Below are 20,184 nucleotides of genomic sequence, written 5' to 3' on the forward strand. Positions count from 1 at the left end.
ATTTCATTTTAGATTTACGTATAAAATCACAAAATAAAAACATATAAATAAAAATTACGCGAGATTACTCACTCCTAAAAATGACGTTTGCTAACCTATCCATATTTATAAGCAGTGTTGCCAGACTTTTACTAAATTAATTCGCCAATTTATGGCTGATATTTGTCCAAGCTATAAAATCCCTAATAATCAAGGATAGCAAAAATAGCCTAAATATCGCCGAGTCACCGATCACTTTTTTAATCGCAGCGCAACCCTTAAGTAGGCTAAATGGCGAAAAGTCGATTGTCTGCATTCTGTAATCTCTATCTGTTAAGTAAAGCGCCATCGATCGCCACCTGTGTTAAGACTATTTTTTCTTATTTCAGTGGTTAAACACAGACAAAATAGGTTATAGAAATCTTGAATGCAACAATAAAAATTGTTACGTTGGTAGCTCATTGATTTTTTCGGTTATATTGTCAATCTGTTCAGAGTTCCACCAATCGCAGCGTTTCTAACCTTTCTTCCAGCGTGACCAGATTTAGCAAGATCCTGCGATTTTGGCAGTATAAAGCCCCTAATTAAGTATTTAGCAGATTTTGTAGAGTTAGAGAAAATTGGCAGTTTTATGTTCTAATAACCTATGAGGAAAATTAACAAAACAAAAAATTTACAAATTATATGAATGTATAAGAAAACTAAACAAATTTCCATTTTCAATTGATGTTTTTTTTATTTTTCTTCATCATCATATCAGCAGCAGCTTGATTTTGATTGCCTCTCCCGATCGGAAACTGTATCTTTTCCTAGTCGAGGCGTATAATATTGCGGATGGGCTACCCGATCGGATCGATTCCGATTTGAATTAAAATCAAGGCCCAGCCGGAAGACATTCATTGCTGAACATTTAAGCAACAGTAGAGCTCCTTGTCAAAAAGTTCGTCCAGGGAAGTCCTGCCACCTTGCCTATTTCTGCCGTCAAGCAGTAATGTCAGCATTACTGTGTTCCGGTTTTGGAGGGTAAGGGTGCTGGTAAAATTACATGGGACTTGTCAACTTATGTCTCAGGGTGATGGGTGCAGTGACAGTGCCCCTCAGATTTTTGCGATTTAAAGCTCTGAGTGGTATTGCAACTTTTATGGGCAGGCGTGTAACTTACCATCAGGCGCATAACTTGTTCGTCACGTCACTTGATATTATTTAAAAAATATATATTTTTCTTAATATATTGGAAACTCTTTTGTATTAATTTAGGGACATGGTATTATTACTCTACTCTTTGTATTACCCGTAAAAGATGCAACCGATATGCTTGCATGTACTACTTTTAAGCATAATACGAAAATGAGTTTCATGTGAAGCAGGAATCCCTTTTGTATAAATATAATATGGAGTACACGTTAATAAATAAATTGAATTTGATTTAAAAATTAACATGTTTATGAAATATTAGACATCAAACAGGCAAAATGTTATGCCTTCAAATAATTAATTGTCAAGAGAGTTTTTATTTCGTACTAGTTGTGCCTGCGATTTCATACGGATGAACATCGTTTATTAATTATTTGATTTGTTTGATTATGGATAATACTGGAATTGCAACGTTTTAGGTTTAGTAGTAGGAATATCTTATAGGTAGAAGTGATTCTTCTTTAATATATTAAAAGTACAGGCTCAGCTTCTTTACAATTTTATTGTATGTATTAATTCCCACACAAAATTTGAATTAATTCTAAGTATAATTTTGACATTTTATAGAGAATATTTATCCGATTTCAGCTGTTTTCAACCGAGTGGCTAGCATAGTCATCAATTTAAATTTGGTCACACTGTCTTCTTCCACAAATCGAAGAATATGGCCGACATTTTGATATGCTGTCATGAAGATTTTTCAGTAACATAAAATTTTAACTTTCTAGTTCTTCATGCACGGTTTTAGGTTCCAAAACGTTTTATATTTTATTCAATAGACTGTGTTTAGTGTAAGCTATTTTGTTTTAAAAAATGGCAGCAGATCGCGAGGTTGCTGCTGAAGACAGTATTCGAGTTGTCTGCCGATTTCGGCCACTGAACGACTCTGAAGAAAAGGCTGGATCCAAATTTATTGTGAAATTTCCATCAGGACCCGACGATAACTGCATTTCTATAGGGGTAAGTGATATTGGCAATTACAACCCTTGTACTCCATTCCTTTATCATCGCCCTAAATTAGATCATGATGACTAATACATTACGACTGTTCACCTGCTACGAAATGGCCTTTCTTTTCCATTCCGCTTCGATGATCACGATTACAATCGTGAAATTTCAGAGATTCTCGGTGAATTTTATCTGAATTGGGTAGATACGTCTTTGTGTTGACGAAAATCAATACAAATACCTTCTCGACCTTGACCTAAGAATTGCTCGAATATTTTCAGGAAATAAGGACCTCTTGTTTATAAATTACTGTAGGATCGTTTATTTACATCCAATGTCAGACATTTCTTATTATTTGCGAATTATATTTTTTGTTGCATTTTCGATTTGATTGTAGGTGTCTTGCTACTACTATCTTCGCAGCATGACATTATTGATTTTCTGATTATGCATTTTTAGTGATAATTGTACTTAACTAGCAGCAGGAGTGCTACTAGAAAATTTCAAATTTGTTGTTTTATTTATTTGTACATTACAAATATTTATTAAAAAATACTTAATTATTTTAGAAAATTGTTAAATAGGTCTGTCTAGTAGTTACAATATAATAAGAAAATGCAACCGTGTTATTTATAAATAATACCTATTGATATGAAACTGAAACAATGTAGATAAATAAGAAATAAAATAAACCGGGCATGGTATCTTAACCTGCCGGGAGTGTGGTAACAAAATGTTACAAAGACTGTATCATACAATATTAACTCTTTATATTAATATTAGCATACAATATTGACTCTGAAATTTTATGTATCTAACAGATAGCATTGGATTAAATGTGTTTTATTGTAAATTACAATGTGATGATTTGTTATAAAAAAAAAAGTGAAATTTAACACTTACTGTATTATAATTACAGAAAATTAAAAATTACTTAAGTTTTCAAACTAAAATTTTGATATTTCTGAAAAGTCACAAAAGAAAAAAAAACAGTTTTAATGAAAAAATCTACAAAACCTTGTAAAACATGAAAATCTGTGAGTAAATAAACAAAAAATTTACTATATTTTTTTATGAACATCTTAGGAGCTTAAATTGAAATCAGTGCAGTTCTTGCAAAAAAAAAATCGCTTGGTCCATGCAATGCCATGCATATATGTAGCATACTGCATGTATGCATATATGTAGCTTTTCCACAACATGCAAATTTTGTTTTACGATCCTTCTTGCTTGGGCAATCTCCACATCTAATGTAGTGACCAAGAGCATTTTGCAATGTTGGACCTGGAGGTTCATTGATTTGGGATGAGATTTTCTGACGAATAGATGTTGGAATATTTTTTTTATCTTTTTACAACTTAGGTGTACATGACCTAAGACAAGCCTAAGTTATGGAGAAAGTCGATTCATTTGGTGTTCATGACCTAAGACAAGCCTAAGTTACGGATAAAGTCGATTAGTTTTAGGTGTTCCTGACTTGATTTTCACGAAAAATTTTGTTTTGTTCATACTTTATGGGTTGCTGAATATAGCTGATCCACAAAGTATGGTTATGGATCAGCGTTGGCTGTTACGAGAAACATTATAACTATCCAACAATTCATCGACAACATCCACTGCAGCTTTTGTTTTGGGTTGTAAAACAAAATAATTTCTGGTTTTTTCTGGTGTTGTCATCTATTTTATCAATAAAAAATAATGCAAAATTTTGTCATGAAATGTAAACACCAGCTATGTGGCTGGCTATTACACACCTGAACACTGTTGACAAGTGTTTAACTCGAGCGATGGTTGCTGCAACACTGTGATTTTGACATTATCCCCTCCCATGTCCCTTTCTTTAACTTCAGCTTCACAAAACAACAAAACGTTTGAATAACTAATAAGAAAAATACACTCATAAAATGTAAGAGGTGGGTATGTCACACACGGCCACACTCCCGCCGGTTTAAAAATCTGAATTTAAAAAATAGAACAAAAGTAAAATACACCACATATCAACTGACTGAAAAGTAAACAAGCACTTGTGAGATGATGTCAGATTACTGAGCTGATTCATTGCAAATATAATGCGCACTCTACATAGGAATGTGAATTTGGGTGAAGCGTCTTAAAATACTTTCAATAATTATTATGTGTTTATGAAAGTTTTCTTAATTCATAATCTATTACAATTTCCAATATACACTATTGAGACACAAAGTGTTCTTATTAAGTGAAAACAAATACTAAAAATTTACCTGAGATTAGTTTCACAATTTTATTAGTTTTCACATTTCATCTACCCACAATTATGCTAATGTTTAATGTCTGTAGTTATTAATTTTTGATCATAAATATTAGTAAACAGAAAGAAAATTGTTTATTCCATAAAAAAAATTACAGCACTCTACACACACAATGAATTAAAACAGTATGTATGTAACTTGAATAGCACCAAAAAGGTTCACTTCACTTCCTCCACCAAAAAGGTTGTGATGTCACAAACAAAATATTGCGCTTCCTTTGTTAGTCTTGATTTTTTATTTCTAGTAACTATTTTATTTGTCTATGAATTTCACTTTTGTTTTCACAAGTATTTCAAATTAATTTTTTAAAGCTAATGAAAAGTGTTTCGTTTTTCATACTTAATGAATTATTTATTGATCCGAAATTATAAATTTAAAATAGAGATATTACAATGCATAATATAGAATACTACCTATGTAACAGTAATACTCAAATTTGGAATAATTTTAAAAGCTGGAATTTGCTCACTTTATTATATTGAAGTATAATTTGGTCTAATTTGCCTGGTTCTTAATTTAATTAATTATTCTATCCTATTGTAGGGAAAAGTGTATTTGTTTGACAAAGTATTCAAACCTAATGCGACCCAAGAAAAGGTGTACAATGAAGCAGCAAAAAGTATTGTTTTGGATGTTTTGGCTGGATACAATGGCACTATATTTGCCTATGGTCAAACCAGTTCTGGAAAAACACATACTATGGAGGGTGTCATAGGTATGTATGGTTAAAACACTTATATCAAAAAATAATGAAAGTATGAAAGACTATAATATACTAATACTATTTTCAATATTACAGGCGATTCTGGCAAACAGGGTATTATTCCAAGGATAGTCAATGATATATTCAATCACATCTATGCAATGGAAGAAAACCTGGAGTTTCACATAAAAGTGTCCTATTTTGAAATTTACATGGACAAAATTAGGGATTTACTAGATGGTAAATTTATATTTATTCTCATAAAAGCAGTTCTTTTATTTGTGTACTTTTATGAACTGATTTTGTATTTTCTTTGCAGTGTCGAAAGTTAATCTCAGTGTTCATGAGGACAAAAATAGGGTTCCATTTGTAAAAGGTGCTACTGAAAGATTTGTGTCAAGTCCAGAAGAGGTGTTTGAGGTTATAGAAGAAGGAAAATCAAACAGACATATTGCTGTCACAAGTTTGTATAATAATTTAATTGAATTTATTATCACTTAGCATCTGAAAAAAGTTTTGTAATGCAATGTTTTCCATTCCAGACATGAACGAACACTCATCAAGATCTCATTCAGTCTTCCTAATAAATGTAAAACAGGAAAATTTGGAAAACCAAAAGAAACTATCTGGAAAGCTATATCTTGTGGACTTGGCTGGTTCTGAAAAGGTAATTTCAGTTCACTACAATATTCATATGATATGTTCTATAATAATATCTTATATTTTTTTTTAAAACAGGTATCTAAAACTGGTGCTGAAGGTACTGTACTGGATGAAGCTAAAAACATTAACAAATCATTGTCGGCCTTGGGTAACGTTATTTCGGCGCTAGCAGACGGCAACAAATCGCACATCCCTTACAGAGATTCAAAACTGACCCGTATCTTACAAGAGTCGCTTGGTGGTAATGCGAGGACAACCATAGTCATTTGCTGTTCACCTGCTTCTTTCAACGAGAGTGAAACGAAAAGTACCCTTGACTTCGGTAAAAGGTGCGCCATTTATATACAAATTACGCAATAATTTTGTTTGCAAACACAGTGTTCACTCTTTATACATTTTTCAGAGCTAAAACTGTTAAGAACGTTGTATGCGTCAATGAAGAACTTACAGCTGAAGAATGGAAACGTCGTTATGAAAGGGAGAAGGAGAAGGTGGCTAGGCTCAAAGGAAAGGTAAAGGAATGAAAACATTCTTCAATGTGTACTAAAAAGTACACATATATTTATGTTACTGTAACTGCAATAATAGGTTTGCAACTTGTGTTTATTAGGTGGAGAAACTGGAAGCGGAGCTCAGCCGCTGGCGGTCTGGCGAGACAGTACGACCCGAAGAACAAGTCAACCTCCAGGAGATCGATGCTGTCACACCTGTCACATCCTTCATTGAAGAAAAGCCTCCAGCGCTGCCAGTAATATAACTTTCATCCAATTCATCTCAATTTCTTGGGCCATTAAAACTTATTTGCAGTCATTAGTTGTTAGTGAGGAAAAGTAATTATTAGAATTAGCAGAAAGTACTAATATATAGATAATAGAAGGAAGGATATTTGCAATCTTGCAAATACTTTACTACAAATTTAGTTGTAATGGAAACTCTAAATTGTTACCTAGTTTGGTGCATAAAAATTGATCACTAGTGTGGTTACTTTACTTATATGAGCTAATAAATTGTTATATTTAGCCGGTGCCGGTAGCAGTGTCGAGTGCGGTGGAAGATGCAGCAATGCAGGGCAAGTTGGAGGCATTGTACCAGCAGCTGGACGACAAAGACGAGGAGATTAACCAACAGTCACAGCTCGTCGAAAAGCTTAAAGACCAGATGTTGGAACAAGAGGAACTCATTGCTTGCACAAGGTTTTTTTCTCTCAATAATTAACAATACTCTTAACACTAATTGTACTTCTTTTGTTTTGTCGATCATTTCCTGTTCGAATCCAATCGCGGGACAATTGTTTTAGATGTTACATAACGTTGGTTATGTAACCTTAAACTTTGTAATGTAGACACTATTTGTGCATAACAAGTATACAAATTTACAGTAATGGATCTGATAGAGGTATTAGCTAACTTTTAATCCATTGGGGGATGATTGGCTAAGGGTTGGCAATGCTGTTTAAAATTTATTTGTGTGCCTTACACATAAATATGAATATACAACTTACTAATATAATATAATCTCTTTTAAAATGTATAAATTATGTAAGTAATGTTAGTAAACAGCATTATCTCACACAAAGCACACAAGCCTGGTTCAGATAAACGCCTAATTCATATTAATTGCATATAATTGCATAAAAAAAAAAAAAAAAATTTTATGGCCTAAGCAGCAGAAGTTGGTGTAGTGTACTAAAATTATCATTCAGCTGTTACTCAAAGGAGTATAGTCGTGGGGTGAATCATAATGAATCAATGTGTGTACAAAGTTGAATGGCTGTTTGAATGCCGTTATAAATTAACTAGATTGCTTGGTTTCTTTTATGGAAAATTTTATCTTTGAATATGGTCCTATAGGCGCGACTACGAGGCCTTGCAAGGTGACATGAACCGCATACAGCAGGAGAATGAAGCTGCAAAGGAGGAGGTAAAGGAGGTACTGCAGGCGCTCGAGGAGTTGGCCGTCAATTACGACCAGAAGTCGCAGGAGGTGGACAGCAAGAGCCGCGAGTGCGACCAGCTATCTGAGGAGCTGCAGACCAAACAGGTACTATTTCGCAGTTTTTCCCTTTCTCCAGCTTTAAAACCTTTTGTGAGTTTTAAGCTCTGACTAAGGTTTTAAACTTTACAATCTGGACTTTAAGCCTTAGAATTAAAGTCCAGATTGTAAACTTTTCAATATTCCTATAGGCATTCAATAAGACCATAAACAATTTCTATATACTGTTTCTTTTCTAGAGTGCTCTCACAACGGCGACGGCGGAATTGCAACAGCTTCGCGACATGTCTGCACATCAGCGAAAGCGCATCGCAGAATTGTTGACCAATTTGCTACGCGATCTGGCCGAAATTGGTGCCGCGGTCGGCGGCACCGAGCTCGACTTCAAGCTCAACGTCGACACTGTCGGAAAACTGGAAGAGGAGTTCACCGTCGCTCGCCTGCACATCAGCAAGATGAAGAGCGAAGTCAAGAACATTGTACAACGCTGCCATTCTCTCGAGTCTGCCAATATTGACGCCAATCAGAAGGTTAATTGTCTTTTTTTATCAAACACTTATCTTTTTAGATATTTATCTCTTAAATACTGATCTGGATCAATCAACTATAAGTGCAGGGTGTTGCGTCAATGCTTTTATCATATTTTATTGGCCAAGTATATGTAAAGTTTTGGTACTGAGTTTTTCATTAACGATTTTGTTTGAATTTTATAACAGATCGAAGAGTACGAACGATCCCTCGGTGAGTGCAGGCTTCTGATCTCACAACATGAGGCGCGATGCGCCTCACTTGCAGAATCGATGCGCGAGGCCGAAAATAAGAAGAGACAGCTGGAAGAAGCTGCGGACGCACTTCGTGAGGAATGCGCTCGCCTGCAGGTATTATATCTTTAGTTCGCCGTTTAAACATAAATTTTTAAATTTGCCCTCTTATTGTCGTACTAAATCGGAGATGATGTTGAGCCCAATGGTTACTTGGTGCAGGCGGCCGAGAAGGTGCAACTCGCAGCGGCGGAGCAGCGGGCGGACTCGCAGGTGCGCAGCGCGCTTGAGGCACAATTGGAGCAGCTGCGAACCACGCATGCCACGCAACTGGCAGCTTTGCGCGACGAACTCGCCGCTAACCAGCGCCAGCTGCAGGAACTCAAGGAGTTAGTATTACAGCACATTTAGAACGCCGACATCAGACGTCAAGGTTTTGTTGTTGTTTTTGCTGAGCAAAGGTTAACTTTCTGTCTTTCATTAACAGTTCGTACCAGGAGTTGACTCTGGCCCGCCAACAACTGCAAGACGACTACGATAAACTGAAACGCGAGGAGGCCGACAAGTCTGCGAAACTCAAGGAGCTCATGTTAGTGTCTCGCTCACCCCGCTGTGGTCTCGACAAGGCCGAGAAGGAAGTCGCTAACCAACAAATGATCCTCAAGGAGGAAGGCGATTTCAAAGATTTCATTATATCGCCTAAGAAAGAGAAACTAGGTTTCGTGGGCCTTGAAATAGAGAAGGCCACAGCCAGGGAGGAAAAGTCGCTCTCGGCAATCCCTAAGTCCCCCGCGCGACTAGCGTGCAACATCCACCCTCTCCAACTGCACCTGCTTATATCCGTTACCATGATCCTTCTTACGCATCGCTACCCACAGATAGTTGTTTTGGTTTAAGCTTGTATCTTTATAGCTTGTGTTCTGTGATATTCGCGTGTATCTCGATACATTTAGACAATATTTTTTGCAGTGCCTTTTCATTCAATCTGAAACGCTCAGAATGTTGACCATAGATTGATTTTTAACTTGTCGAGATCCATGATGTAACCTGAGATATGCTATTTTTTCAATCGCAGCAACTGGCTTATGGCAATGTTCATAATTTTAGCAATCATGAACTTTTAAAGCGGGCATATGTAATTCCTGAAAGCCAGTTGTTTGAGAGTTATTCTTTAGGAATTTAAGTGTTTTTGAAGAAAATTCTCCATAATTTGTAACCATTTAGAAAACTTTGCTTCGGAATTCAATGTTATGCTAGTGAACAAAGCATTTGTAACTTAGTTAAAATATTTCGTACTATAAGGTCTTTTTTAATTTTACCAAGGGCTATTTTGTTGGACGTAGTTTGATTTTAGCATGTTTGGAAATGTGGTATTTGTTACTAAGATCATGGTCTTTGATAAGTGCTAAAGAAGTTCTGTATTAATATAGGTGTCATAATGGACAGTAAGGATTTGAGAATTGTAGAATATAAAACCTTGTTCCATCGTCGTCGACGGAGTTTGCTAAAAAGCTGTCCGCAAGTAACCAACACAGATGCATTCTTAAAGTTGTGTTAGAAATTATTCACTGCCTCGTTATGTTCTAGGTGTTGATACATTGTTACCTTCGTTTAGTAAATTATACTAACTTTAAAATGCAAATGCAAAGAGCATTTTGTACCAATGAATTTTGCTCTCTGAATTTGAAGATACTCTGAACCATAAATAAGTTCAGTATTAACGACTGACAACATTTATATCAAATAGTTGGATCTTTCCAGTCAGTGTATATTACTGTAAATAAATTTAATGTTTGTATAGAGAGTCACTTCGTAAATATTTTTATCAAAATATTTTTCTAAATGAAAAAGTTAGATGTTAGTCGGGAGAACTTTTTATCTTGTATGAACCTGGATTATGTCTGTATAAATGTGTACACTCAGTGTTTCGCGTTACTAGGTTGTAAGTGAGTATTTAGGCAAATTGAACCATTTAGTAATTGCCAACGACCTTCATGTTGCATGTCAATACACTAAAAAAATTTATCTATACAGGGAATTTAAAATAATTCCATTCCAATTTAGGCATTTGTGTGTTTGGCAGCGTTGCTGTTTTTTACTATTTATACATTTATACCCTTTTTGTTATTGCATTTACGCATGCTGCTACTGTGCATTCCAATAACCCACACATCAGTAATTATTTGCATTTAAGCACTGATATCGATTATTCCTAGTGTCCATGTCACTTCCCCTAGTCTCTGTGCACTCGAAATGCCGAAGAGTGATTGTCGCCTCAAACGTGAACTCGAAATCGTGCAAATAGACAATTATTGTAGTGCTATTGATGTATTCATAGTAAATTTTTAAATTCTAATTGCACGAATTCGTAACCCGGTCATGGCTTAACTTTGACCATCAGTTTAATCTAGAACACGTTATATGTAGTTCGACTGATTTAGAGCAATTTTCATTTTGTTTCTAGATTGAATTGTAATTTACACAGTGCGACAGAAATTATAATGTTAAGTTACAAACACATTTTGTAGTCCGTGTAAGTAAAAAGTAGACGTAGTATGGTCTTGTAATGCCTTCCGCTTTTTAATTTTGAGTTGTCATTTTATTCCGCACGTATCCCATTCATATTCATTCTGCCGGGAGTTGGCATTGTGGGACGTATTCGGCCTAAGAGTACAGAGTGGCGATGTTATATGGATGGGTGCGTGCTGGAAGATATATTGCTCTGTCGCATCTGTTTACAGGTAATTGAAATTTGTGGCGTTTCTAACATTGAGGAATATCCCAGAGCCTGCGAGGGCTATTATACTAGTTGTACTAGCTACCTTTAAGTTTTCATTACATTCAGCTCCCGCGATTTTGAACAATTACGCAACTAATGTAAGCAATCGTACAATTACTTTTTAATAGGTCGGATATGTAAATGACGATATTTTTACAGTCAAAGTGTGGAGCGGCGTGAGCAAGCTCGTGCAGATCTCAAAGGTTTGGAAGATACAGTTGCCAAGGAACTTCAGACCCTGCATAATCTGCGAAAGCTCTTCGTGCAGGATCTCCAGGTAAGTTGACCCTATTGTAGTGTATTTGTAGCACTGATTAAGAATATATTATACTGTTATTTGATTTGTTAAAACAATAACTAACAAGTACCATGTGTATAGGCTAGGATAAAGAAATCCACCAACTCGGAGGAAGGTGCCGAAGAGGAAGGCGGTTCGCTCGCTCAGAAGCAAAAGATCTCTTTCTTAGAGAACAACCTGGAACAGCTGACGAAAGTGCACAAGCAGCTGGTGCGCGACAACGCCGACCTACGCTGCGAGCTGCCCAAACTCGAGAAGCGTCTGCGCGCAACTATGGAACGCGTCAAAGCCCTCGAAACTGCGCTCAAGGTCCAGCGTCACATTGTATCTTTATTTAGTTCAATTATCCGCGTTTATCCATAAAATTAAAATAAAATTTGACATGAAATGTTTACATGAATTCATAATATTTATATATATAATTCATATATATTATGTTTTCACTTTGACCTCGCAGGACGCTAAGGAAGGTGCTATGCGTGATCGTAAGCGGTACCAGTTCGAGGTGGACAGAATCAAGGAGGCAGTCCGAGCCAAGAATCTCGCCCGAAGAGGCCCACAGGCGCAAATTGGTAACTTCATCGATAATATTATGACAATCACACTCTCAGCATAGTAAATTCAGTATACATCCCAATAATGATAAATTTGATATTAATAATTTTCTTCTTTCAGCAAAACCAATCCGAGCTGGTGGCGGTCACCTAGTGGGCGGCGGCGCGCCTGGTGTCGTACGGCCAGTGCCTACTCAGGACGTGAACAGGAAACCCATCATCGTTGGCGCACGGAGTAAGTCCTACTTTCTTTATTGAGATGCTTGTGAAACAATGAGAACCGAGGAAATAAATTTGCCGGTTATTCAAGGAGTAACGATTTCCAATTCTATAAACCAAGTCCTGATAGCACTTTTTCTATAATGTTTTATTTATGCAGAAGCTGTCATGTAGTACCGGGTTCATCAGATTTTTAAATACTTTACATACCTTTTATTCCATTACAGATGAGAGTTGAAGAGACAGCCGTTACATCATAGAGAATTTAAGGAAAATTTCATAGATGTATTATTTGAGTACTGGGGCGGCGTAAAACAATCTAAAAAATTATACCCATTATATGACTACGTGTTATAAAAAGCCTAATGTAACTGCAACAAAAAAGGAATAATATCATAGTACTGTTAGGCTTATAATCTTTCGAGCTATGTAATGTTAACGTCAAGTAAGTGCACATGGATTTAGAGCAGTAATAGCTTTCGCTAATTATTATATAGGAAAAAGTTTCATAAAATTGATATCTGTTATTGTTAAATACCTGGGCAAAAGTATTACCATTATATATATATATATATATATATATACACATATAGAAGTTTCGATGGGAGCTATATTATATGGCGTAACAATTCTGGCATAATAAATTTGCACATTTGTCAATCTGCTGAATTGTATTGGAACATTGTGCGGATTTATTATGATGCACAAAATTGTTTAGCCAATTTTTATAGACCCGCTTCGATGGTCTTGAAGTTACTATTTTTTAATATAAAACAAATAAAACAATATTTTTATGAAATGACAAAAGTACTAAATTTAGTTGTCTACTTTAATACTTTTCGTACTACAACGTATGTAATTAATATATTGCTTTTCGCTGGGAGGGAATGAGGTGTGGTGCGAAGTACAAACATACCGAGCTAGTTACCAATATAGACGAGAAATCATCGGATAGAGTACCCATGTTCCTCTCCCATCGGATGCACTATGACTTTGACTTTAGAGATGCAATATAGCTTAAGAAAACGCTGTGAATTATTTGCAGACTTGCATTATGCTGCCGCACAAATAATGAAAAATAGTAAAAAAATAAAAAAAAAGCAAAAATATGTTACAATCTGCCGTATTATTCTTATATTCCACGTGTGGTGGCAAATGCATACAACCAGTGTGCATCTTCGATGTGTAGTTGTAGTTTAAGCTTCTATATATTTTTATATATTGTGATAAGAGTTGTTATGCTGACATGCGAGCATTTATTTAGTTAACGAAAGAGAAACCTTCGGCGTAATACACAAGGTGTCATGGATGATAACATGAGGACGCATTAGGACCATTCACTAGCTTCAAGGTAGTATCCGCTCTCACGCACAGCATGCAGAAGACTCTGTTGGAAGCCTTTTGATTAAACGCTTGCCCGTTATCAAAACATTAAGGTCACCAAGGGTTTATTAGGTACTTGAAAAAGTTTCGAGCGCAAATACTTTAATATAGAAGATATCATAAAAGTGCAATACTCCTTCAAAATTAAATAGCAGTTGTTTTATTTCGTGCGTGGTACCTGGGCGACTTGCTGCAATTAGCAAGTTATTTTGCTGCAAGGTACAGTTTGCGCCAGATTGACGAATCGCAGTAGTTTAGTGGGTGATTTTTGTACTCAGAAATGAAGTATGAAAATCTCTTTCAACTAACAACATTTTATGCTCTGGTAGCTATCATTTATATGGTATACTAAAGCGTAATAATAAAATAATAATAATATAATAGAAAAGTTGAATGTAAAAGTTCTGCATTCTAGGGTATCATTCATATCACCTTTCGCTTAGTCCACTTTACCTACGCATCACCTTCACGTTCGCTTGCAAGCTGTGATGTTTGGTTAGCAAATGTTTAACTAGTATCACGTCTGTAGTTTCAGTGGTAATTTTTAGTCTATAAGTAACAAATTGCCTCTTATAGTTGGTAATTATACCCAAGTGAAAAATGGCTATGTCTCGTATTTTATAACGTTTCAAAACAATTAACTGGCGCTTATGAACCGTAGCTCTTAATGAAATTAGTTTCCTTCAAAGACAAATATTGACTGGTTAAAATTCTCTATTTGCTTTTAAAATGCATTAGCTTCTTGATAGATCTGTAACTTATATTAGTACTTATGAAATAATCACTGGTGCGCAGCAGGCGGGTAATCCACTTGCTCCCGCGGCGGACCTCGCGCTGCGCCCCGCGAGGAGTTATGGAACTATGGCCGTAAACATACAGATAACCAAAGATAAATCACAATTGAATTAAATTTATTTTCAGAGATTAATTACCAGCTGAAATTTATAATAAGTCCTTGATTACTCATGGTTCCAAAGCTCCTTATGTGTTGCAATACATTTATCGTTTAGGTGTAAAGATGTAGTAAATTATTTTCACAGTAAGTTAGATACTTGATTTTATTATATTTTATTTATTGTATTTCCAAAACTAAATTATCTCGTTTTTCACTTTTGAAGTGTAATACGCTTTTTTACATACCTCTATTTACATTATTTTATAATCATGATCAAATACATATTATTTTCATTCAAAATTAGATGTTTACAAAGATGCATTCCAGGAGGAATGCAGCTATCTTTGTTACGTTTAAGTTTAGTTGTTTTGTTAAAGTGTAGGTAATTAAGAGGCTATGCTCGGTTTCCACCGGCCAGTGGCCACCGCCATCTCGCCACGGCGGTGTCGTCTGTCACCATTCGGAGCGAGGCGCACGCAGCGCCGAACCACCAGCTCTGCGGCGGAGAACCCCAAAACCGACAGGCTTGCCTTTGCACCAAGTGATTTAGTTTGTATTGATCTTTTGTATGGTGTATTTAATATATGGAAAATTCTCAAAAAAGGGCGTTTCCTTGATTTTTATTTATTTATGTAAAATAAAATTATAAATTTAATTTGCTAGAGCGTCTTTTTATTTAGTAGGTTACAAGGGTTTACTTTACTTAGGTCATAAACAGTAAGCATCCAGCACGTTAACGGCTGCTTTCGGTGGCTGCTTCAAATACAACGCGTCCAAAATATGGAATGACATACCACCGCCTTTATGAAATCTTACATAAATTAACTTTTTTAAATTCGCACTTAAAAAAGCTTTCTACAGAAACACTGAAAGTGGCTAAAACGCTTACCGCGAAGAGCCAAGAGAAATAAGAAAAAATATACAAATATTTTGACGCGCGCCTGATACAAATATCAAAAGTTCAGTTCACAGGACATTGGCGAAATCGCCATTTTTTTGTATAATTTTTATAATAATACTAAACTACTGTACATAGTTATTTTTACTTGACATTGGCAAAATCATTGATTATTTCGATGGGCTCATAACATTTAAAAGAAGAAGAATGGAAAAAATAAGCAAATTACCCTTAATCTCTTTTACACTACCTGCCTACAAAATATTTTCCTTGCCATAAATACTTTGTTTTATAGTTATATATAAACCACACATACACTCTACTTTTTTTTACATACCTACACACAAACACACACCTCTAAGCAAAAGACACATTCATTTGCAATTATTATACCTACAACCACACAACTTACTCACACATTTACAACTTTCACCATTTTTTTTATTTTCTTTCCAGTTACCTTGTCCACGTTTTATAGCTCATATACGAACTCATTCACCTATACAATTAATATTATAACTACATACCTTACATTCCAATTATATTATACTATTGTAACTGCGTGTTTATTCTCTATTCTGAGTTACTTCTTTTTTACCGGCTCGCCTTAGTTCCTGACAGAATCATCAGCGTTGTAGTTCGACTGAACTGTGGCATAATGCTGAGTCGGGCCCTTTTTGCTGACACAGTACACTCAACTCTACACCTGATACAATATAACACTCCAGGCTATACCCGCAAACGTCGACTAGCCTTTTTCTTTATGATTACCATTGTACCTATGTCGTAAGCTTGTTTATAATGTACTGTGATTCAGCAAATAAACGAGTAATCTATCTGTCATTATTACCGTTACACTGTTCATGCGTAAACAAACTTATTTTAAATCGATTATTATTTTAAAACAGTTCGAAGCGATCGTGATCCTTTCATTTGGTGGTCTGGTAATATCAGGCAGTACCTAAGTTTAACAAAGTTTCCAAGAGTTTATAGTGAAAAACTCTTCTGAAGCTGATCTTGTTTATGAAAATCAATTTATTTGGCGTACTCGTGAATTTTTTTCAGTTTTAAATATTCGGTTATCGGCCGGATAGTAGAATTAGGCAGGATATCCGTTTCATCTCTACTACAAACTTCAGGCGAAACCGTAGACCTTGCGGCTAATCTTGGGACGGAAATTTTTTGGTCCTGACGGAGGCTGACTGCACAGAACGTCTTGTGCAGGGCGAGAGACGACACGGATGGTTATTATGAAATAAAGTCTGCGGGCGGTCTTTCGCATAAGTAAGTACGTACATAAGAGTCCACTAACAGAGAGAGATGGCGAGATATCGTGAGCCGAGCCACATCAGCCCCAAACAAACATACTCTGTCGTGTCCATGATGACCTCGACCGTTGAGTGCAACGAAAAAGAGAATAAGAGCTAAAAACATAGTTTTTTTTTCTGACCGAGTCTAGCCGATTCCGCGTTAATAAGCATGGGAAGGGGACTAAACATCATAAATAATAAACTTTTTTCTTCACGAAATACTCCTCCATATTACAGCTAGGAACAGCTGACGCGTTGAAATTTTTTTGAGTTTTGAGACTCTAAGAACTGACTGTAAGAACATGACGGCCTTAGCCGATTCCACGTCGATAAGTATAGTGACTCCTGTAAAAATTTTCATTTTTCCAGCGCAGCGTGAATAATAAAACATTCTTATAACTTTCAAACAGTGTAACGACTAAATCTAGTTTTTTACGATTAAAATACTTTTAGCACAATCAGACCTAGGTGCTGTGGTGCTGGAGATTGAAGAGTGACGCTGGAATAAGCGTGGACAGTAACTTTTGTAACGGTTTTGTAAATCTAGTTTTTTGCGACTAGAACAGACTATAATGAATGGCGACTTTACCTGGCTAATGGTCATTCTTGAATAAGGCATGAAATTTATAGGGTAGTTATAAGGCATGAAGCGAGTATAAATGTACAAGTCAGCATATTGGGAGGTGAGCTCTTCCACTTTCTTGCATATTGCCTCCCGACAGCAATCATCCAACCGGTAAATGCAAACTGTGATGGAATAAGTTTGCCCCACGCGACCCATTTAAGTAATCTTCATAGAGCCTCCGAAAATGAGGCCGTAATTTAAAAACTAAAAGATTTAGGATGTAAAAGTAGTTTAATAGCCAAATAATTTTTTTCTTGAAATGCCCACTCCATGACTAGGAGTTAATGCTCCGACTGTGTCATTTTCTTGAGCAGTTTCGTCATTTTTTCGTGGGCACAGAAATTTCGAAGGCGGCACACTGTCCCCCCCCCACTCACAAAATAGCGTAAAAAAATTAAACTAATTTATTTTAAAATACTGACTTTATTAATTCTGTTTTAATAACATTAATTTGCATGGCTTATTCCAGCGTCACCACAAAAGAGTATTAAAAATTTGAGTAGTAAGGTGAGAAGTGATTTAGTCGGTTTTGTTTGCAAAAAAAAGTAAATTTTGTAAGTTCGAAATTAATTTTTTTTTATAATATTATTAGTACCTGATGGTAAGCTACACGCCTGTTCATAACAACTGCAGTGTCACTCGGAGCTTTAAATCCCCAAGATCTGAAAGGGCACAGCCACCGCGCCCGTCACCCTGGGACACAAGTTGATAAGTTTCGTGTGCCTGTAATTTCACCAGCAGCACCCTAACCCTTCAAAACCGGAACACAGTGACGCTGACATTATTGCTTGGCATTATTGCTAGGGTGATGCCGCACGGGCGTTGCCGGCGCGTTGCGTCGTCGCAACGCTATTACTTCAACGGAGTGAGTGTCACACGCTCTGTCAACGCGCGCTGTTTCAACGCACCGTGTGGCATGTCGTTCTGCTTAAGGGAGATGCCACATGGGCGTTGTGTCGTCGCAATTGCGTTGTACTACACATAAATCAGAACGACATGCCAGACGGTGCGTTGAAACAGCGCGAGTCGACATTCTGATTAATATGTAGACTCATGTAGTATAACGCAGTTGCGACGACGCAACGCCAGTGTGGCATCTCCCTTATATGTAATACAACCCAGTTGCGACGATGCAACGCCCGCATCTCCCTTAAGGATATAAATGTACATAATTATCGTCCATGTTTCTTTTTCTAATGCTGTGGATTCTCAAGAATGGAAACTGGTGACCTAAAAACAAGGTTATTCTAACAGTAAATTAAAAAACTGCGTTTAAACACCCTTTTATAAGTGCTAAACAAATAATAGACTTAATAATGTTAATGTAATTAAATATATAATTTATATTTAGTTTTCAAAACAACCTTTTAAATATAAAACAGCGGTTCGACTAAATCACTTTTTTGCTTCTAGAATCGACAAGATCATTCCTCTTAATCACGGTAATAAAATTTTAAAACTTCGATTATAGCAACGCTAAAATAAATCGCGCATTTTATTTCCATATAATGGTAGAAGATTTATGTATACAAATCATGGATGTTTTATAACAAAATAATTACAATAAATTTAGTAGATAATTTTATCCATTTATCATCTGTGAAACTTTGACTAGGAATAGAGCTACATTTTTTGGATAACTTCCAGCCTACGACTTTACAAGAATGGAAATTATGTTATTTAAAATTTTGCTTTATCGTCATAATTATATATTCAATTATTCCGTTGCATTTGATAAGTCATACCAATCAATGAAATAATAATAAATAATATCACAGTCAAAAATGCGCTAACACGAATATAACAAAGAAACTTGGTCTTATCTTGTACTATCCATTAATATTAATAAATATAATATGTTCGCGCCCACGTTATTTTTTACATAATTATTATTAATACATTTCAGGGATATTCATTTGATTCTAGATTACGTAGTTATGACAAAAATATAAAACTGACAAAATATTCATCTAATAAATATTTACAATTAAATGTACAGTTGTAACGAATGTTTACATTAATTATTAACATACAGTTTGTCTTTAAGACAGTTTGGTTCTACTTTGTTTAACTGTGTATTTCTAAACATTATTGCGATAAATCAGGCTGGACTCCACTAGGTCACGCAGAACCGCATTGGTCTATCGTCAATCAAGTGGTCTGTTCTTAGGGCGCGTTCCCATTATGGCGTGACTATATATAGTCGTGCAGTTTAAAATGTCGTGTCTTGTATATCTAATGAAGTTGTTCACATACTCGTTATAGTAAAACACGGTTAACTGTAGTTCACGACTATTTTGAACTTATGACGACAGACTGTTGTGACAAAGGGAAGAGCTAGAACGGCAGTCATCAAACGATAAACAAAACGTCACGATAAAAATGTGACGACAGATAGTCGCAGCTTCAAACGATTCTGTCGTGCAAAATGATAAGCCAACTGCTGTGATCCGGCAAATTATCATCACAATCTAGTGGGAACAGCTACACAACGACAGTCGTTCAACGATAAAATAAACATCCACGACACAGTCACGACAGATAATCGTGATATGGGAATAGGCTAGAAGCGACAGTCGTCCATGGATAAAACGTTACGACATAATGGGAACGCGCCCTTAGTCATACAGCCTGTCGTCATTTATGTGACTTGTCGTCATTTATATGACTTGTTGTCGTTTATGCTCAGATATGG

At 35.9% G+C, this 20,184-nt stretch overlaps 1 protein-coding gene across 2 annotated transcripts; it reads left to right on the top strand.

Annotated features, from left to right (window-relative positions):
- The first annotated feature begins 1,820 nt into the window (after positions 1-1,820).
- Positions 1,821-15,289, top strand: LOC113237140 (kinesin heavy chain). 2 transcript variants are annotated; one of them, XM_026473438.1, is made up of 19 exons: positions 1,822-2,133; positions 4,953-5,124; positions 5,209-5,352; positions 5,432-5,575; positions 5,655-5,779; positions 5,851-6,104; positions 6,179-6,287; positions 6,386-6,523; positions 6,796-6,968; positions 7,626-7,815; positions 8,007-8,297; positions 8,484-8,645; positions 8,751-8,917; positions 9,016-9,117; positions 11,467-11,584; positions 11,687-11,914; positions 12,063-12,177; positions 12,281-12,394; positions 12,606-12,921. In XM_026473438.1, exons 1-19 carry the CDS (start codon positions 1,987-1,989, stop codon positions 12,614-12,616), a joined length of 2,904 nt encoding a protein of 967 aa, XP_026329223.1. In that variant the 5' UTR covers positions 1,822-1,986; the 3' UTR covers positions 12,617-12,921. The 2 variants fall into 2 exon arrangements, with proteins under 2 accessions (XP_026329224.1, XP_026329223.1); XM_026473439.1 differs by lacking the exons at positions 11,687-11,914; positions 12,063-12,177; positions 12,281-12,394; positions 12,606-12,921 and adding an exon at positions 14,581-15,289 and having other exon boundaries at positions 1,821-2,133; positions 11,467-11,478.
- Positions 15,290-20,184: the final 4,895 nt, after the last annotated feature.

The sequence above is a fragment of the Hyposmocoma kahamanoa genome, unplaced genomic scaffold (assembly GCF_003589595.1).
Source record: "Hyposmocoma kahamanoa isolate Upper Pololo Valley unplaced genomic scaffold, ASM358959v1 93, whole genome shotgun sequence".
Taxonomy (NCBI): Eukaryota; Metazoa; Arthropoda; class Insecta; order Lepidoptera; family Cosmopterigidae; genus Hyposmocoma; species Hyposmocoma kahamanoa.

What these genes read in the sequence shown, in the direction of transcription:
- LOC113237140 (XM_026473438.1), top strand. Translation starts at nt 1,987, where the DNA reads ATGGCAGCAGATCGCGAGGTTGCTGCTGAAGACAGTATTCGAGTTGTC. An exon ending in CAGACATATTGCTGTCACAA is followed by an intron (nt 5,576 to 5,654) that starts GTTTGTATAATA and finishes TTTCCATTCCAG; the next exon opens with ACATGAACGAACACTCATCA. An exon ending in AGGAATGCGCTCGCCTGCAG is followed by an intron (nt 8,646 to 8,750) that starts GTATTATATCTT and finishes TACTTGGTGCAG; the next exon opens with GCGGCCGAGAAGGTGCAACT.